The 20,217-nt window shown below is 36.9% G+C and overlaps 1 protein-coding gene across 5 annotated transcripts in view; it reads right to left on the minus strand.

The window, feature by feature from the left end:
- The window catches only part of NAV3 (neuron navigator 3), a 409,880-nt gene that overhangs the window by 22,587 nt on the left and 367,076 nt on the right, over nucleotides 1-20,217 (minus strand). For 3 of the 5 annotated variants that reach the window (XM_075080754.1, XM_075080751.1, XM_075080750.1), the window contains exons 21-27: nucleotides 16,679-16,702; nucleotides 14,278-14,355; nucleotides 5,696-5,779; nucleotides 3,989-4,100; nucleotides 2,576-2,697; nucleotides 1,955-1,975; nucleotides 607-779 (exon numbers count right to left, since the gene is read on the minus strand). In XM_075080754.1, the coding sequence (XP_074936855.1) occupies nucleotides 607-779; nucleotides 1,955-1,975; nucleotides 2,576-2,697; nucleotides 3,989-4,100; nucleotides 5,696-5,779; nucleotides 14,278-14,355; nucleotides 16,679-16,702 (614 nt within the window). The remainder of the gene's footprint in view (nucleotides 1-606; nucleotides 780-1,954; nucleotides 1,976-2,575; nucleotides 2,698-3,988; nucleotides 4,101-5,695; nucleotides 5,780-14,277; nucleotides 14,356-16,678; nucleotides 16,703-20,217) is intronic. The other 2 variants (XM_075080753.1, XM_075080752.1) reach the window with 1 other exon arrangement.

Genomic DNA, 20,217 nt, shown 5'->3' on the forward strand with positions numbered 1-20,217 from the left:
ATCCAAAAAATAATGAAGAAATGTGACAGCTTTTGACTGATGGTCTCAGTCCTGAAACCTTAAAGATGATGATTTGAATAAAAAATAAAAGTAAAATCCCACAGAAAAAAAATCCAAACTGATAAAAGAGGGGAAATAGATTAAAAATTATATACATTAGTAGCTACCAAGTAGATAATAACAGAAGGGGTGAGTATCTTGTAAAAAATTCATAACTGCCTGGAAAATAAAATATTTTTAGTATGTCATGAAGCAGGGAAACTGTAATATTTGGCCTTTACTGAGTGGATATGAAAAAGTTGTTAATGATGCAGGTGGAGCACAACATAAGCTTTTGGATATGTATTTGGAAAGAAGTTTGTACTGCTAGACGATTTTGGATAAAGGCTGTGAAAAAAGGAGAGAATGACCTAAGAAAGAGCTGCTGGAAAAGTAGTGTGTAAATGGAGTGAAGCTCACAAGAAATCTGGCAAATTGATGGAGCACGAGATTAAAAGATCACGGCTGTTGGCAATGGGTTCTGAACTGCAAGTGGCCACCCTTGAGGAGGTCTGTTTCACAGTCCAACCCATTTGGGAAGAAAAGTTTGCCAAGAGAAGGACTTACGCAGATGCTGACTGCGATGGTTTCATCGATGTTGCCCCACACTCTCCTGAGCTGTGAGGCAATTTGGGCGAGGAAGGAAGAGAGGAGTCTGTCAGCTCTTCTATATCCGAATGTGAAGAAGGAGGCTTGGTGGACTTCTTCTTTCCAAAGGCCTGTTTGAAAGAGCTTCTTAGCTGGAAAGCAAACATAGAGCAAGATTATTTTCATTGTCACAGCAATTTGTGTGCAGCTCATGTTTCGAAGAGTTAGTTTGCAGATGCCATCCTAGCCACTGCCTGAGGTCAGTATACAGAAGCAAGGGATTAACATATGCAACACAGTATCTCTAAAAACATGATACAGTGCTTTTTTTTGTTTACTTTATTAATCCAGCGCAGCGCAAAAGTAATGCTATGGAAAAGTGCAGGGCTGAGTGGTAGGGCTATGGGAGAGGGGTGCTCATTTAAAACCATTAAGCCCCAGTGGAATCCCATTCCCATGGCATTCCCTTCAAGGGCTGGCTTTAAATAACCACTTTGCATCTAGGTACAGGCAGAACCTGCTGTTACTAAATGCTGAAATAAAAAGACAAGTCCAATTTACTGAGTTTTCCAATTTACTTTCCCCATTTAAAATTTGAATGGCCAAACTATGCAAATGCTGTGGTTTGGATCACAAGCGAGAGGATTTAAGCTGGGACTTGAGGCTTGCTTTGTTGTACTGCTGAGAAGGATGTTAGCTGAAAGGTATATACTCTTTGCTGCAGTTTCCTTTAGAGTAGTAAGATCTCTGAATGTACAAGCATTGCCTTTTCCCTCTAGAAGCTCTTATCCAGCATTGAAAAGGGACAGAATAGCCAAAGAGCCATTTATTTCAGGAGCCAAGATGACAGCAGTTTTGTCTGCAGTGAATTTTAACTAGCCCATTTGTTGATACCTTTGTCTAAATACAGAAGTTGTTCATCTTAGGAAAAAAGTGATTGTTTTTTGTTTTTATTTTCATAAAGTTGTTCTGATTAGAATTGTGTAGAACTCAATGACAAACTGGTTCCTCTATGAAAAATGAGTTTCTCAAACACGTTATTTTCATGATATAATTGGAGAGTGGGGAGTGTGACCACTGATCAGAGAAACATTATTTAAGTCCTTTCCAGCTCATGATATCTAATGAGAAAGAAATGGATTTTGGCTACACTCCCCCTTTCTATAATCTGAACTTTGAGATTAAAATGAATAGAGACAAACTGAGAAGACATACAGGATAATCTGTTTTTAGAAGGTATAAAAGCCTACTGCCAAAATAAACAGCAATCATGCCAAGATAGGGTTCTTTATAGATGCATGCCAAATTTTCCGTGATTTATATTCACCTCACTTCCTCTAGAGTTCACCTTGCAGAAACATGAAAGAGTGTGGAATTACAAATCAAGGGAATGAAGGCTGATCAGTATTTTAAAACAAATGTTTATGCAGGTAATATTTTTAAGACAACAAAAATATAGTTTCCGATTATTTACTGAAAGTATTTGCTTAAACCCTTAGAACTACATGGTATTTGTGTGTTCCAGTTGAGAAGCATCTTAATTTCTTTAAACATCATACTACTTTTACATGAGTGTTCTTAATAGATTTCTGTTCCCTTCATAGCTGCATAACATATTTGAGTCAAGCCTTTGAATCAAACTCTGACTGTTGAAAATTCAAACAGGGTTTCAATGTGGCCCAGAGATGGTTTTGATCACAACAGCTATTTTAAGGTGTTGTTTTGTTTTGTTTTGTTTTTAAATTATACTGATTTTTGCAAATAGTTCCCTGCTGATATTCAACAATTTTTATTTTGCTGGTAGTGTCACAGTATGGATACATGTGAATTGCTTTGTATCCATCCGGCCCTACAAGAATATTGTAGATGAAGTGTTCCATTATGCTACTCGGGCACTAGGAAATTACGTAATAGCTAAAAAATAGGTTTAAACCTGCTGAGCACTTACCCAGTTTTTCTTTTTCTTTTTCTTGGAGTCGGCGTCATTACCACTGCCAATGCTTGAATGGCTTGTAGCGCTGTTGATGCTGGAAACGCTTTCTGAAGAATGTTGCCGCCTTATACGTAAATCTAAAGAGAAGAAATTACTGTGAAATCCATCTGTCTCTGTTTCAATATAATAATCATTCTTGTATTTATATAGCATCTTCTGCCTCAAAGGGAGCCTAGAAGAACATAAATGGCATTGATGTTTGCAGTGGCTTGGATTCAAGCTGTTGCAGCCTGTGAGAAACCACATGGGCGTCAATGGGGATGCATACAATTAGGCTAACACTTAGGAGCTTCTCCAAACTAGGGTCTTATTGGCATGAAGGCAATGACCCTGCACAGCAATCTATGCAGGCATAACCTCATAGCCAAGCAGTTTCTGTTACAGATGGATTGCTTGACTTATTACTACCAAATGTACTACAGTTCTTTTTCTGAGGAGTATAGGCACTACTCGATTTGTAGCAGGCCTAATCAGTGTTCAGATGCTACCTTCTAATATGCCATGATAGAAAAAAGCAGGCAGAAGTTTATTAAAAATGAATGAAATAAAATAACCAAGAAGCAGAGAATGTTATAAACGGTTGGTGGGGCTTTTGAGTTTCAATTTCTTAAAAGTCTCTGATAACTATATCTTAATCACTGGAGAATATTCTTGCAGAACATACCCACTAATACCTAGGGAAATTAGTCTTTAGATTAGTTTTTTAATTCCTGGAATTTAGCTTTCCTATACTTAAGTCATGCAATGAAATGACCTTAAGGCAAACATCTAAATAATGACCTCTTTAAAGAAAGATCAACGACACTCTCAAAAACGAATGCTGTTGTTATTTTCTTCAAGTAATTCCTTTGCTGTTGCTTATCAACAGGCACTTTCAAAGTATATGTTTATCATGTGACATCTACCTAACTGCTATGATAAATTAATTCAGAATCTGGAATTTAAAATGCCTGCTTTTCTGCACCTCGTGAAGGAGATGAGCCGTTGTCAGTCCATCTCTTAACAATGAGTACACCAATTTTCAGAGTTACAACTTACACTGGATTTCCAGACTAACCATGTTTCATCGTATGAGTTCACTAGTGTCTTGGGCGTACTTCAATACACAACTGCAACAACAGGGATAAGTCTTGACACTTAGCAATCCTGGCCACCCTGTTCTGAGAAGACAAGGCTCCAGGAATTCTGGCAAACAGGAAGCTCATGCAAGGTTTCCAGCTCTGGAAATACCACAAGTATGTCTACCATGCACTGCAGAATGTACTTGCCCTTGCAATAGAGTCCCCAAAACAATGGAAAAGTAGTGACTTAGCTTTTTCTTTTCTGGGGAGAAACTCTCTATTTATTTTAATAGTGACAAAAACATACCTTTGTGGGTATGATCGGGACCATTCAAGGCTCCTTGAATAGCAGCTTGTGCAGCAGAATTCTGGGCTTTCAGCATTTCAATGGTTTCCCTTAGCTCTATAAGCTCAGATTCCTGTGGGAAGAGCAAAGAGAATTCAAAATATACGGCACAAGAACGATGTTTGTCTAAGTTAAAAAAAATGACAAGATAAGAGTGGTCAAACGGAAGTTCATGGGACTGGTTGGGTGAACATAAGGGCAACAGCTAAGTAAAATGCATATTTTCTCTCCAAAGATATTAAACTCAGCTAATGCATTCTTTTGAATTCATTCTATATAAAGCAATCATGCTGTTTTTAAGAATAAAAGACTAATCTAAAAAGGGTTTCAACTGAATATCCATTATAACGTTAAGAGAAATCCAACAATTTTATTGTGAAAGACGATAAAATTTGAATTGCATCCCTTAGTATGTGAGGTTACTGTTTAATGGATGAATCTCAACCTGAATTTGTATATTTTTCAAAAGATTTAACTTGCTAAAAAATAATTCAATTAAACCCTCTCCCATTTTAAGAGCAACTGTCATGCAAGTGAAGTAAAATTACTCAAGTGCAGGAACTTCCATATTAGAATACACAGCAAATTTTAATTAAAAAATTGCTTTTATTACTGCAGTATTAAACCTGTCCTTCCAGCCTGTATTTATATAATGAGGATTAAGGAATTTAACCTCAATAACAGAGAAAAGAAGAGAAGAAAAAGAACATGTTCCAAATCTGTTGGGAAAGAACCTTGGAGATGACCTGTTTCAATGTCACCATTTAACCTCTTCTGGAAAGAAAACTTCCTGAGGGAAATTATACTTTGTAAAATAGGAAAAAGTTTTGGTTTTAAGAAAATTCCATTGTGTTTTTTTGCTTAAGATGGAAAAAAAGCAAGCAACACAAATATTTTCTATCCAGTTCACGTTGAGTCTCACCACATTTTATCTGTTGGTGCTCAACCAGACTGTGAAATGTTATTTTTATAGACAGCTACACTGACTCCAGTGGTGACTAATAGCTCACTGATACACAGTTTCTTTCACAGTTTGGCTCAATGAGGCCTGCCCATTTATAGGATACTGTTCAAAATGAAAGCTGCAGAAGCTCAGTCCTGGAAGGTGTTAAGCAGCCTCTTAATCCTAAGCTTGGTACAAAGGCTCACATTAAATTTACTACCTATCTGGTTTGGATTTTTTTCCTCAATAGTCAAAACAGCACAGTGAAAACTAAAAGTGTTTACTCATGGATATGATACCTAACCTGCATTAACTCTCTGAATGGAGTCATTTTTCTCTACTTAAAGTTCTTCCTTTCCCATAATTCTATTATTCGGACAACGCTGGCAGGCTGGAATGAAGCACTCCATCAGGTTATGACCAGTCTTTGTTACAGGATCTTTCAGTAAGGATTAAACCTAGAGTCGCATATGTTTTAATTAAAATCTGGAAGCTAAAGATTTTATCTTCAAACTATCCTATGATATTGTCTGTGTAAACCTGATGCTGCACAGTTTCATTCTTGTGGAGCTTTATGAAGATGTGATCTCAAAGGCCATTAAAGAAAGATCTGCCTGTCTTATTGTCACAGCTGCCCCTGTTTCCTTTCAGTGTTTTTTAAACAAAACTCTAATATAATCTGCTGACTGTTTTCCACATTAAAGCATCTGCTTTGGTACACGTACCTTTTGTTCAGCTGTCATTGTTAGACTTTGCAACCGGCCGGTCATATTTCCCAAGCTTTTTTCGAATGCTGCTACTAGATGAGCCTGTGAAAGAAACAAAATACAATATTCATCATGACAATGGGACAATTTTCCCAGATGTGTTTGGTTTTTAAAAGTGTTTTTTCCCTCCACGCTCATCTTCTCCAGCTCTTTTCTATTAGTTTTAAACTCAGACTGAGCTTACTTGGATAGATGAAGCAGCCAAAAGAGCCCAGTGTTCCTCAGGCTTCTTCAGCCCCCAAGAAGATCATCTCAGGTATGGAAAAGAATTATGGATTTAATGCCCTGCTTTGAGTTTACCCATATATTGACCAAAAGAAGTTTGCTCCCAGATAGAAGTCCAGGAATAATTATTTTCAATCACTGAACACTTCAATGCAGGAATTCAAGTCCTTTGTCTTAAAAGGTAAACTTTAACCTCACAAATAAAACACTTCAGAGGAATCCTGAGACTCAAACAAAAAATATCATAATTCTATAAAAGATCATTACTTAGTCTATTCATCTTATATTGATTATATATATGTATGCATGTTTTGTGTAAAAATGTAGTAAAAAACTCATATAAAATGTAATATTTATACATGTGTGCAAATGTATATGTAAAAGACAGTCTTGAAAATTGGAAGTCCTACTTCTCAATAACAAAAACAATAAAGATGAAACTGATTAAAAGATTTAAGAAATTAAAGATTTATTTTCTTTTCTAACAACATTCACCCTACACTCTATCTCTGTGCAAGCAAAATTTATAGAAACAATACATCAACTCTTTGTTGGTTCTAACTGACATCGAGCTTTGTAGACAAAGAAGGGCAAGTGGTCATAAGGAAATCAGCAAGCTAAGCTGGCTTGTACAGCCAAGGGAAAGTAAGAAATTATTTTTTATGAAATTCCATAAAATTCCATCCATTCCTCTCACAACACCAAATATTAAAAGCAGAAGGAAACACACATTTTCCCTCTACCATCTCAAAAGTGGTAATAGGCAAAGTTTTCAAACATAGGCACTGCAATACACTTGGAAATATAACTCACAACATATTTATATGCATAAATGGATTAACGGAGCTTCTGCACTGAGAAAAATTATTTTTTATTTTAGCAGTACAGGCACACACAGATTCTGGCAAGTTTTGCAGTTACAGATTTGCATGCTTGTACAAGCATAGTTGAAATTGTTCAAATGCATGTGGTTGTACTGATTCTGAGGCATAATCAGAAAAAGACATAATCCAAAAAGGATTCTGTTATGCACTTTAGGAGAAGGAAAAGAGCTTCTTGCCGCTTTGGTCTGTGTACTATTCCTCAAACAAAAAAAGATTATGATATATAATAATGGCCCACTTCTGTGTCTGCACTTCAGAGCTATTATATTGATAAGTGGCTTTTGTGTTTTGTAAACCCTTTAGGATCGATATAAACATTTCAGTATCTCGTAAACTCCTTATTTTCCACTTATTAAACTTATTACAAGTTTACTCCTTGTAAATGATATTGTTAGCAAATAATTTATTTAGTTACTTATGGGGATAGCGGTCAATCCACCTGCCTTCTGCATCTGCTGGGATGCCTTAGAGATAATTCTTCTGGTAAAGGATACGTACCCCAAGGACTAACTTTTGATAAACATGGGACTAGATACATATGGAATTTCTGAAAAATTAATTAGTAATTGTGTATATTTCTATTGTAATATTTATAACCTAGGCTATATTCTTGAAGTTATAAGTTTAAATAAATGAACCTGGAATATGTGTCAAACGCATCTCTGGAACCTGTCAATGGATATAAAGATATTCTAGCTAGTTTGGAAACTATGGCTTTCAGTTGTTTTCACTACTCTCTTCCTCTGAGAAGATAAAAGTAACTAGTTTTTAAATTTAATGTTCACTTTAATAAATAGCTACATATTTAAAATATCCAGACTGATTTATGGTGTTTTAATTCCAAAAATGATGACCACTGACCCAGAACACAACCAGAGAGAAAGTATTTGCACTACCAGAGAATTATAGCCAAATGTCTCTTCATTACAAGTGTTTAACAGGAAACTAATGGAGCTTTCTGTTCCCTGCCTCATAAACACATCTATGGCTTGGCTGATGGCCTTCGGTTCTACTTTAACATGAGAATAACAGAGGGACTGAGTGCTTGAAAAGAGGAATAATTTGCTTAATTATGCATTGCTTTTGTCTGTTTCTCACAATTAGACCATGATAAGCACAGTTCTTTGATACCTAACCATGCATATTTGTACAAAGTATTTTCCTATTCAGTAACTACAACTTCAGCTTATATTGTACATGATAAACCACAAGGAACTTACAGGGAAAATTAAGGAACTCATAGGAAAAATTAAGAACAATAAAGCATCATTAAAAATGTCATCAAAGGTCACTGAAACCATTAGGTTATTGTCTGATAGTCTTTAGAGAAAGACAGCCATGTCACAGCTATGGATTCTTAATGCAATTCAGCCTGTGACAGAGTATATTACCTTCTTTGAGCAGCACACTAAAATTTTTGCATCATAAACGTAATTGGATCAAGATGATGGATCCTCTCTAACTCATTTGAGATAAAGACTGTCAGGTCTTGATATGCTAAAGAAAAAGAAACTTAATTCAAAGGCCCATCAACCAAAAACTATTCAAGAAAAGACCTTCAATCACATTGTTCATTACTTTAAAAGTTTATTACAACAGAATACTCTTCTGTGAAATATAAGGTATTAATTTTACATTCAGAGTAATAAAGTGTGCTGCCTTTCCCCAGGGTAGCAAATGTTTATTTATTCAGCAGTCTAGGGAATTCCTACTTATTGAAATCTTATGCACATTTGTCCCAAAAGAAATATTATGTAACAAAATAAGAAAAGTTAGTTTGAAAAAAGCTAGATTATCAGTATATTTATGTGTGTGGAAGTATGCATAAAACATATGTGTGTATATATTTCCATCTAAGATCAGACTTTTCATTTAAATAGTTAAATGTAAAATAATTCAGAAAACAAAACAATTGAAACAAATAGAAGTAACTGTGACTTTAAAATGCTAATTCAAAATTTAAAATTCTGTTTGGAAACTTCTTTTACACTTATAAATTTGGTAATTGATTTTCATTGAATTGGTAATCCTCAATTTCTGAGGATTATTTACTTTACCCAAAAGGATCCATTCTTTCATTCTCGTAAAAATATTTGGGAATAGAACTTTTTTTAAAAGTTATACCCAATTCCTCACACTTTAGGGATTGGCTGTGTTAGATTCAGTAGTTTTATTCATGACATACATACTTTGAATACCATACAAAATAGCCTGAATAATGCATGTGCTTTAAATAACTCTTATTCTAAAGTAAAAATATATCTTCACAATTGAATGCAGCATTTGTACTTGAAAACAGATACACTGGAATTAGAGTTAAGTAACTGGGCATTACTGGAAGTCTGCCTACAGCAAAATATATCCATCTTTAATGTGTTATACATTTTAATTGATACACAGATAATGCACCGCTCTTAATTTGTAGATCCATCACTTATGGATTAATTTTGGCTTCTATTAACATGTGAAATTCCCATTGGAATTAGTCAAAGAGATATATATTCAGGGCATGACTTCAGTGCTAAGACCACAAGTTCGATTTTAAAAATTTCCTTCTTAGTAAGCAATCCCAGCCAGCCAAACCCCAAATATTTCATCTATTAGGGTTACAGCCCATCCTGACATGACATTGGCATACCCAAAAACTATCTGCTGACAGACTTTTCAATTTGACCTGTGGTGTTCAGGTTTATAAAAGAAAGGTAAAAAAAAATAAATTTCCTCCCACCTGACACGGCTGAATGAAAGGAGATGTGAGAGGCCAGAAGGGATCGGGCTGATTGCAAGAGGCAACTGTACTTCTGGTGACCTTTTCTGTTCGCCGCCTGCTATTATCTTGTTGTTTGGCTGTAGGATAGTGGTTCAGAGCTGGCCAAACAAGAGTATTAGCCAGCGAACCCCCTCCGCTTTCTACTGGCATCCTGGGTCTACTACAGTTTGCAAGCATGCACCCTTCAGCTTTATACAGTATAGAGCACCGATCAAAGTCCCTCCGAACAGGCTGGGTTCAGGCTGCTCGCTGGAATTTGAGCCCTTGTCAGTCATGTAGGAAGTCTGCTGGTTGGACACTTTCTGCACTGAAAACAGGCCCTTTCTTAATTAGTACTGAGATTTGTCCTTCAGCAATATCGAAACACGCACCAGGGGAAAAGCCAGAATCTCAGAAAAATCTGTAAATTAAGCATCCAAACAACAGCTGGGCCCTGCTTGAACTTAATCATATGCAGGCAAAACACTTTGGGGTTAATCAAATGAAATAAACTGCTGAAATCAAGCATAGTACTTGAGTCCAGCCAACAAAAGCTGAATAATAAATGAAACCAAATAAGAAAAGTCTTAGGAGAGGTTTCCAAAATGCCTGAGAAATGCTATAACTTCCAATTGACAGATTTTGATATAAAATAATATATCAAATAAAGGCTTGATTAAATAGGCCATATTTCAGTCTGGCAGTCTTTTAATGCCACATGTACTACTGTCACCAACAGATGAAGCAAAGACAGACATTAATATTGTTGAAATGAGATTAATAAAAGGCTCTTTTTTTTCACTCACATACAATACTTTTGCTCAGTTCTACAAAGGAAGAGGGTAACAACAAATTCAGGCCTGAGATGAACTGTGAGGGAGCAAGATTTCTGGCTATTAATAGTTTCCTTCTGCAGACTACAGAGAGGAAAAAAGTTCTGCCCATTTTCAGACACTGAAAGTATGGAAATTTGAGGGAGCTTAAGACTAAGGCTAAGATGATTGCATTCATAGCAAAGGCATCAGAAATGACTGAGTAATTTTCTGGTCAGCAAAGGCACTGCAGAAGATGCTCTGTTCATACAGTGCTCTGCCTGCTAGAGATGGATGTAACTACAGAAAAGATAGGCAGAGTGACCAAACTTTTTTTCTGCATTAGATTTATTGCTCATTTAGGTTTTAGCCTACTGGAGTGCAAATGTGACTCAAAATGAGGGTCATAGTAGTATTATCCATTCAGAGAGTAAAACATGGTTTTGATTTCTTTTCTGAGGATAAGTTCCGGCTTTTGTGATTAGGAGTATTCCTCCTTTAAATTCTAGGGATTGGTAAAGTGTGTCTCTTGGATTAGGAGATAAATGATAAATGAATACATGCAAGTAAAACATTGCTAAGACACTATAAGTTCATGAAAATTAGGAGCCCATCTGGGTCTGTCATAAGTTTGTAAAATTAAACAAAATATTTGTTAGTTACTCATAATTTTTATGAAAAGTATATAATTGCTGGCATTTAAATATCAATTCTGTAATTAGACTAAATTTCAGAGGCCATATCACAATTCAAAGGTTGTATATACACTCTGTTTTCAAGTTGGATTTTATTCCTGATGTTTAAGTGAGACTTCATAGAATTTATTTACAGAAAGTGCTTAAACAGAATTAGTACAGAAAGGGGTCTCTTTTGATCCTTTGGATTTATGTGGAAGTGGGGTTTTTTTAATGCTTTACTTCTTCTGTACCAGAAGTAGCAGAGAAAGAACTCAGAACCAGGCTTATTGTGAAATACTTTTCAGGTTTTGGTTTTGTATTTATCTCATCACAGCACACCCCCCCCAAAATTTACTTATAATAGCTAGTGATATCTACTTTTATTTTAAGATATTTTTCATTGTGAAGGTGTCTAAAGCCCTTGTTCATATCTGGAGAATTTGAAGCCTCTAAGTTTCATGCTCCTGACATATTTAATTTTGAGGGAAATTCCACATGTTGGGGATTTGGAAAAAGGAAAGATTTCTCTAGTATCATTTCAAAACCCCGTGTGATAAAAGGATCAGCTTTAGGGTTGCTTATAGGTTTAGAGTTTAAAGACTGTCTCCATGGAGATTAGAAGGTGGGTGACAGTCAAAAGAACGTGATTAAATTAACCTTTATACAACATACGGTGTGTGTGCACATATATATATATACGTACAGATTTATAAATGTGGTCCTTCTGGATAAGCAAAAACCAGATACACATGTGTATATTTTTTAACTGCCCTTTTGAAAGTGGTACCCTTCCAGTTAGATCAGTAGAAAAACTATGAGTACCCTTACTAGGTGTTCAGAAGTCCAGAGGCAGTTTGTGGGACTGGATGCCCAACCAACACAATGTGAGTTAAACAGATCAAACCCAACATGTTTCTCACTCATGCAGCAGAAGTGGTTTGAGTGGAAACCAAGCCAAACTGTAACTATTATTTTTTTAGCTTGACTCGGTTTCTTTGAAATATGGATGAAATCTAACTGTAACTTGGTGATGATTTTGAAAACCTGTCTGGAATAGGCCATGTTACTAGATACCAGTCTGAATGGTGTTTACTCCACACAAAGAAATACTGACTAGAGATATAGGCAATGACTTCTTACTAACACTGGGGAGAAATTGGGTGCAATTGGCCCAAACAAACCAAACAGTGGCCTGATTTCTTCAGTTGCAGGGGAGAATGCCCTGCAATCCTCACACTATTGCATTTGTTACAAGTTACAGCATTGCTGGTGTGACTAGAAAAGGGTGGAGACTGGAAAGTCATATTTCAACACATCAGCAAGAAGGAATATGCTGGTGATTTGTGTTCAGAACTAGTGGAAGGAAAGAAGGGCAAACTGCTTTTCTGCCCACAGAGTAAAGTGAGACATGGTACCAAGAGCCTGAGTTATCCCCATCAGAGGGGCTACGGCACCAGCTCTAATACAGGCACCTGAGCTCAGGCTCACCACAGGCCAACAATTTAATCTTACTGATGTGGCAACACTGCTCAGAATCACAGAACAATTTAGGTTGGGAGGGACCTTTAAAGATCATCTAGTCCAACGCCCTGGCTGTGGGCAGGGACATCTTTCACTAGTCCAGGTGCCTGCAGGAATCAAGCTAACTCTTCTGGATAAGACCAGCTGCTGCTGTGTGGGCATTCACAGGGCACTCAGTGGATGTGGGGATGTCTGCAGTTGTGCTGTGTACAAGCCCAGCCACAGCCCACCTCCCTGTGCTCCCCACCACAAGGCAGAGCTGCTGCAGCCTTTGTTTTTGGTAGAGAAAAAAGTGCCCTGCAGAGAACAATGGTCTTGTTAGAAAACGTGTACCCGAGACTTGCTGGCTTAGCTCTTCTGACCTCTTGGTGTTGGTTTTAATTGGTTGCTCTCAGGGTGGGTGAGTGAAGAATTGCCCAATCTGGCAAAGATGAAGATCAGTGTCTAAAATACATGAGAGGTGGAACCCCATACTGAGGATAGGCATGACGGTTATAAATACCTGAATTAATAACCCAGCCCAGAATACAGCTTTTGAATTTACAAATATTGCATGATGCCAGTATTGTCTGCTCCACTAGTTCATTCTCAGAACTCAGGACAGACGGGCACCCCATACTGCTATAGAGGTACAAACACCCACAGGTGTTGTGCAGCCACCTGGACAGAGCAGAAAGTGCGAAGAGTAGCTCTTCTACATTTTCACGTGTGGCAGTCCTAAGAGAACAAGTAGCTCTCACGCAGCTAGAGATTATTTTCCCACAACCTGAACACAGTACTACTTCACCAACCGAATTCCTTGAAAATAATGGCAGTATTGATCTAAATGGCATATAGATTTAAATACTCAGTACATACACATTTCAAAGAAATGCACTCTATAGTTTGCCAAAGATATCAGGAAGCTGCTTTCTTGAAATGCAAAATGATACTGTCTTGCAACTGCATCTCAACTTTCCTGGATATGGTAACTATAGTTATCTCCTGAAATAAATTTAAAATCACTCTACAAAAGATTGTTCAATAACTACCCAGTAACTTATTCTGAAACCATAATAACTATACAGGATTGTAGCTTACATTCCCTACCTGGTATTATTTTCTGATAACATATTCAGTAACTCATATTATCAGTGTATGACAATTGGAAGGAACACCAGGGAGTTCTCTGTGAAATAGCCCTGTTAGTTATATATCAGCACAATTATTATAGCATATAAATTCTTTATACAATTGTATACTGTTCTTCCCTCCACATCTATCTGTATTTTGCAGGTCTTATCTTTGTAAAATGAAACTACAATGAATTGTATCAGAATCTGCAGTTCATGCCCTTCCTTTGGTTGTGTCTCCTTGCTCTCCTCACTTTTGGCCTTTTTTTTTTTTTTTTAATTGATTCTGAAGAAAGAATGAAACTGAACTGTTGGCTAGGACTCTTGTCACATCCAAAGTGTGGAAACTCTCATTTCTATTTCCACTGTGTTTGATCACTTCTGCTTGAAGCTAAGGCAATACAGACACTTAATGAAACAATTAATTTGAAAAACATGAAAATAAATAAATAGCATAAGTCTCCCAGGCCATGCATTGGCACCTGAATTCAGTAAGAGCCAACAGCCAATCTAATAATGTATTCTCTGATACTGTTTATGACCAAAGTAAAAATACTTACATTTGCTGAAAGCTGTGATGTAAGAGTAGCAACTTTCTCTTGTGATGCAACCAGCTCTCTCCGTAGTTTCTGAATTTGCTAGATAAAAAAAAAAAAAGACTGCTGTCAGCATTTGAGCTGTTTCCTAATGTAATGGTTTTTTTTTCTTGTTTTCTTAAGGGATCACTAATAGGTTAACAATATCTCAATTTCACATTTTATTCTCAGAACTATTCAGAAATATAAATTATTAGAATTTGGCACTTAGTGCTGCTCCAACTGTTTTGTTGCACTTAACCAGCGTATGAGCTGGGATCTTAGTTAAGGGAGCACAAATGGGTAAATGCTTAATTACTTCATATGTACAGTCCCCTGTTTACATGTGTAAATGTCATCTTTTTTTTTAACAAGTCCCATAAGTTCCAAATATATCCTTAATGCAATCAAGGACAGCAGCCCTGGATGAGACCTGAGATTATGAAACATGAAAGAATTTGCGTGAGGTTCACTTTGCCTTACTGTAGACGTGATACAACTGACATATGTTAAATGTCTACATTAGACTCAGATGAAGCGCCAAAAAGTACTCCCCAGCTGCCTGGCATGAAGAAGGCTTCGATGACTACCTCAGACACAGATTTTTCCTTCATGGATGTCTAAAATTAGATGAGGTACAGTAATATCTTTTTCTTTCTCTAACACAATACTTCCTACAGTGCCAGAGATTCAAACATGCAGCCTCTTTAAACTTCATAATCTTTCAAAAACTTGCTGGCCAACTTAAAAAAAAAGTAACTTTAAATGTGATGGTTGACATGAAAATATACTTCATTTCAAGGCTCCTGTATCCTGTAATGAAAAACAGAATCCTTAAGAGAACTATCTGTTTACATTTCAGCTAGGAAAGATACCTAGCATGAAGCTTGTGCATCATTTTAAGCTCATTTAACCCAATTTGAGATCGTACAGGGACTCCACGCATTGCACTGAACTTAAGCACAGCATGGAGTTTCACTTTGAAATTCATTTCATACTCAGAAATAAAAGAAATTATTCCAGACTGGAGATGTAAAATGTCTAAAACTAGCCCAGGAAAGGGAGCACATAACATTCACTAGTAAAAACTATTGCGATACTTTAATTTTATGGCTCTCATGAAAACCAACAGGCAATATTGCACGAGTTTAAGAATGAACAAGTTCCTGTGTATCTATGATACATAAAGAGCTAGGTCATTTACACTAGCTCAGAGCAAAAGGAACATTACTGAGCTGTTGTCCATCCTGGACACCCACTTTTCTTTTTCCAAGTTTTCTCTTTGCTTTCAATAGCAATTTGACCTTCCTGTTTAAGCTGCACTATAATCATATTCCTGCAACTATACAAAGGCAGTTCTCATACGTGATGTTTAACATCTGCAAGACCATCACGGAGCAGACCTAGATACCGGGGAAACACCATGTAGAGATACATGGGAAAGAAAAGTTTCACCTCTATGTACAGCCCTATATAAAGGGCAATGAAATGAGGAATTGTCATTTGCACTACTGAGCTACGGCATGCTTCTTCAGCTCCTTTGCTTTAACTTTCAGAGAAAGGAGCTTAGAAAATTCAGGTGGAAATTATATTGAAATAAGCTGTGGCAAGTAAGGAGGAATTGTTTATTTGTTTAACTTCCTCAAAATATCTTTGAGTTGACTTTTTCTCCAATTGGAATAGTAAAAATAGGAGCAGCATAAACACAGGAGTCAGAAGGCATGTGGCTCCGTGAAGTGGAAGTGCACCCCTTGGTGCCGCATTTTATTGCTGCTACTCCTTGATGCCCTTTTAATACAACCAGGACTTCATTTTGAGAAAGGCTGTAATTGTATCCAGCTGCTGACCTGGGCTTGTCACCCATTCTTATACACTGTTAGGAGAAAGAAGCTGTTTTCCATGTCAGATTTGATTTATATCTGAAATCAATCTGCATTGCTCTGAAATCCTTCAAAGTGGTCAGTTTCAGAAATTTAATATAATGCAAAATGTAAGGGAGAGAAGTTCAAAGCAAACATTTGAAGTATTTTTCTCCTTAAAGGCAGCACATTACCTAGAATTGCACAGTCCCTTAGATCCAGTACAGAGTCCTATTAAGTCTGAAATGAGACGTATCACAACACCTCCACTCAGAAGCTTGATTCTCATTGATTCTTTTCACCTTTTCAGAACTTCAGCAAGGAAGCATTCTTCATCACAATGCTAAAAACCCACCTTCTAGTGCACTAGAAGCTGTATCGGCTCTTCACCAATTCTCAAAAAGTGGTACAAAGACAGAGGCTGTCTTTCCCCCAGCGACTCAGCAGTTTAGCCATAGCAGTTAAACAATAAACTTTAAAATAATACAATACAATATACAACTATAGAAACAAAGAAAAGTTTTTACCTCTGAATGTGCCTTTTCTTCTGCCTGGAAGAAAACAAAGAAGAAATGGCTCAGAAACAGCCTGCAACATAATTGCGGTAATAGAAAATAAAAGCTGGTTACACTGGAGTGAAATGAATAGTTTCACGGATCCATTACATTTAAGGAAGGTATGCAGTAAAAACAATAAATGGAATTCTTTTCAGCTTACTTGGCAAGGCTCCAGCTGAAACCTCAAAGAGTTTGCCAGCATACTGACAACATGTAACCGTGGATAAAGGGAGAACAGGAATAGAACTGCAGAAACTGTAGCTATATTTCTAAGATACAAAAGAAAAGTTGCTGTGCTGTCACTGCATGGACCTTAGTCTGCTACCAGCAAACTTTTACACCGTAATGATTATTATGGCTCCTGGAACTATATTTGCTTTACTGAATATTAAGCAATATTCCTAATAGACTAATCCCTGCTAAGAGAAGTTGGCAGCATACCAGTAAAACATGTGTGGGGGAAGGTGAGGGGAGAGGTGTGCTTGCACTTTAAAATAGTTTCTTCCACACAGAGCACCGGCCAAAATATTAAGGGCTATCAGGACATGTTAAAGTTTCAGCTTAAACTTGCTAAAAATATTTAATAATTTGAGATATTTTCTTTATTGTTATGTATTGTGTCATGTAATGATGGTATTTACTCAGCAGTCTTTTTCAATAAGCTAGGAAACGAAACCATTGCAAGGCAAACCTTTGAAATGAATTAAATTTGTAAGCATAGGAGTAGTCTAATTTAGGAGGCATTTGGTAGACAGCGAAATCTTGCTTCAGTGGGATTGTAATGGGAAGGAATGGTGTGCCATGGCATAACATAAAACAAGAATCAGTTAATGTACTGGAGATCAATCTACTCCTTGACCTGAGGTGGCCCAAATTCAGAGAAGCAGTCTAACATTGCCTGGATCAGAAGTAAGCAGTAAAAGGAAAATGTGGGTAGAAGAATTAGCCATAAATAACACTAGAAAGGCTAAGAAAACCTAAGGTAGGAGTTCCTCAGAAGATTCCCTGACATCCGGCAGTATCTGTGTTATTACAAATTAATATAGTTGCTTTTTTAAGCCTGTATTAAGCACAACTTTTGTTACTTTTCTTACTTTGCCTGGGGTATGGGAGCATTTTTGAAAATGTCTCTTTCCACACATGCCTATTTGTTAACAGTCACTAAAAAGACTGTGGTGCTATGATATTTCCCTGTGCGGCACTTAGAACTGCTCTTGGCTGAAACTACTGTAATACCTGAGACATCACTACATGGGAATGATTTAATATAATGACTGTTTTATTTGCCAGCACTGATATGACACACATACTAACTTTCTGACCCATGTTCACAAAAAGGAGATCTGCTGACAGAAAAATTTGAAATTTTATTCTCATTATTGTTACTTCAAATATGTAGTGCATGAAAGGTCACAAAGGGATCAAGAAAGACCACGTCCCCCTGTGAATTCTACTGTGCCAAGAAAAGCTAAAAAAAAACAACCCCAAAAAATTAGAGTTGGTGACCTTTTCCTGAAACTGCCATGTGGGGATGTGGTCTCTCGTCCTTAGACCACCAACCTGCGCTGATGCAGGCAGTGCTACCTGTTGTTACCAGATGGCTCCCTCACTGTACAAGGAAGCACTACCTCTCTCCCAGAGTTCAGAGAGGTTGCTCCCACAAGTCAGCTTTTGTGGGCAGTGGAAGAAGTAAATGAAAGAGAAAGAACAGGATTCTGGGCATACGATCAACTTAAATAAAATCTGACAACCAAATACATCTGAGCAGTTTTCACTTAAGAGCTCATGCTGACACTGTTGTAAGCCGGCACTCAGCCACTGGTTCAAAAGGCTCTAAAAGGAAATAATTTTTTTCTCCCTCTACTTCTCCATCATATGCATGCATCCCACCCTTGTAAGGATTACTTTTTCTTTTTTTTTGAAGACTTAAAATATTAACATACAAATGACATGTCCTTACACATCTCCTTTGAGCTTGCTTTAGCACAGTTGATGAGGTCTAGGGCTTCTAAGTGTAGCTAATGCTGAGAGCCAGTGCGAGAAATATAGCAATTAGCTAAAAAAGTGAAAATTGCAGTCTCTTTCCTACTGAGCAGGAGGAGATTAAAAATGGAGACAACTTATCATAATTTACACTACCACACATCTTTTCAACTTCTCGTAGAGCAAGATATATTCACTGCCAAAACTGAATCAGTACTTCAATCCTACAGTCTACGAAGTCTGCTTACATGGCATACTTTCCAGTGAAACCAAACGTTTGTCTCTCTACATGCATATCTCTACAAGTTAGATTTGCAGTCTATTCAGGCAAGTCCTGAAAACCCAAATGCAAATCAAGAAGAAAGCCAATACATACAGAAAATGCTAGTGAACTCAGAACTTCTGTCTCATTGGACTTACTCGCTGCAATGGCAGCAAATCATGAAATGTCTCTTCTGACTCTCATATTCCAATTCTCAAAGAAACAATCTTCAGAGAATAACTTCAAGTTTTTCAGCTATCCTTTGGTAATAATACATAAAGATCTTGATCTTTATTTAGCACTGTGTCTGAATCTCTCCAGTGACTGGGCTGCAGAAAACCACTAGCATCAAGGTGTAAGGCAATGCTTGAGATATCTGATAAATATATTTGATTGAGATACTTATGGAAAGGCAGCTGCTTTGGTATTCCTGCTTAGTGATTTTGGCATGCTTAAATAAGGTGAAGAAGCTCTTGTACTCCTCCTTGAATCTAGTAATAGCTGAAAGTGAGTTATATGTGCCATATCCCTGTGAAGCTATCCCTTTCTGGAGGAAATAGGGCACTGCACTGTATCACCTCTGCTTTCAGCTGACGTGATAGTGATTGCCAACCTTTCATGTTTCAGTACTCCACTTGTGCATCATCTTATGATTGATTGCTGAAAAGTTTAAACTTTTTTCACAGGATGAGATGGATCGAGCAGAAGAAATTCTGATAAAAAATCATCCCAAAATGTAATCCTAGTAATTTTGTCATACTAATTCCTTTCTTGTCCTTTAAGGATTTTCCTATAACTTCCATTATTTTGTCTACATAATCCATAATTTAAGGAGTGGTGTTTGGCTGAAATGTGAATTCACAGTTGGATGTTTCAGAGGATATTCCACTGACTTACAGTAGGAGCCTGGGTAAACAGTTTAAAGTTTGTTTTGCAGGAAAAATACTGTTCTCTAATACCATGGGGTTTAGATAATTTTTCCAAGATACTGTTGTAATCTTGAATGTTAGCAGGTTATATAAATAGAAAGTATTAGTAAACCCTTGCTAAGATACACAGCATCAGAGCAGAGATATTTCAGAATTACTAACTGACTGGATACTGAAAGCATCCTGTGTCACCTTGTAGTTTGATTTTTTCTGTTATCAGTTTCATAACATTCTTCTCAAATTCAATATCAAAGCTTGAATTATAATTTTGGACACCACCACCCCCCCGCCCCCCCTTGTGCAAAACAATCATAGTATCTCATAGACAAGGAAAT

This window comes from Phalacrocorax aristotelis, chromosome 1 (genome assembly GCF_949628215.1).
Source record: "Phalacrocorax aristotelis chromosome 1, bGulAri2.1, whole genome shotgun sequence".
NCBI classification, from domain to species: Eukaryota; Metazoa; Chordata; class Aves; order Suliformes; family Phalacrocoracidae; genus Phalacrocorax; species Phalacrocorax aristotelis.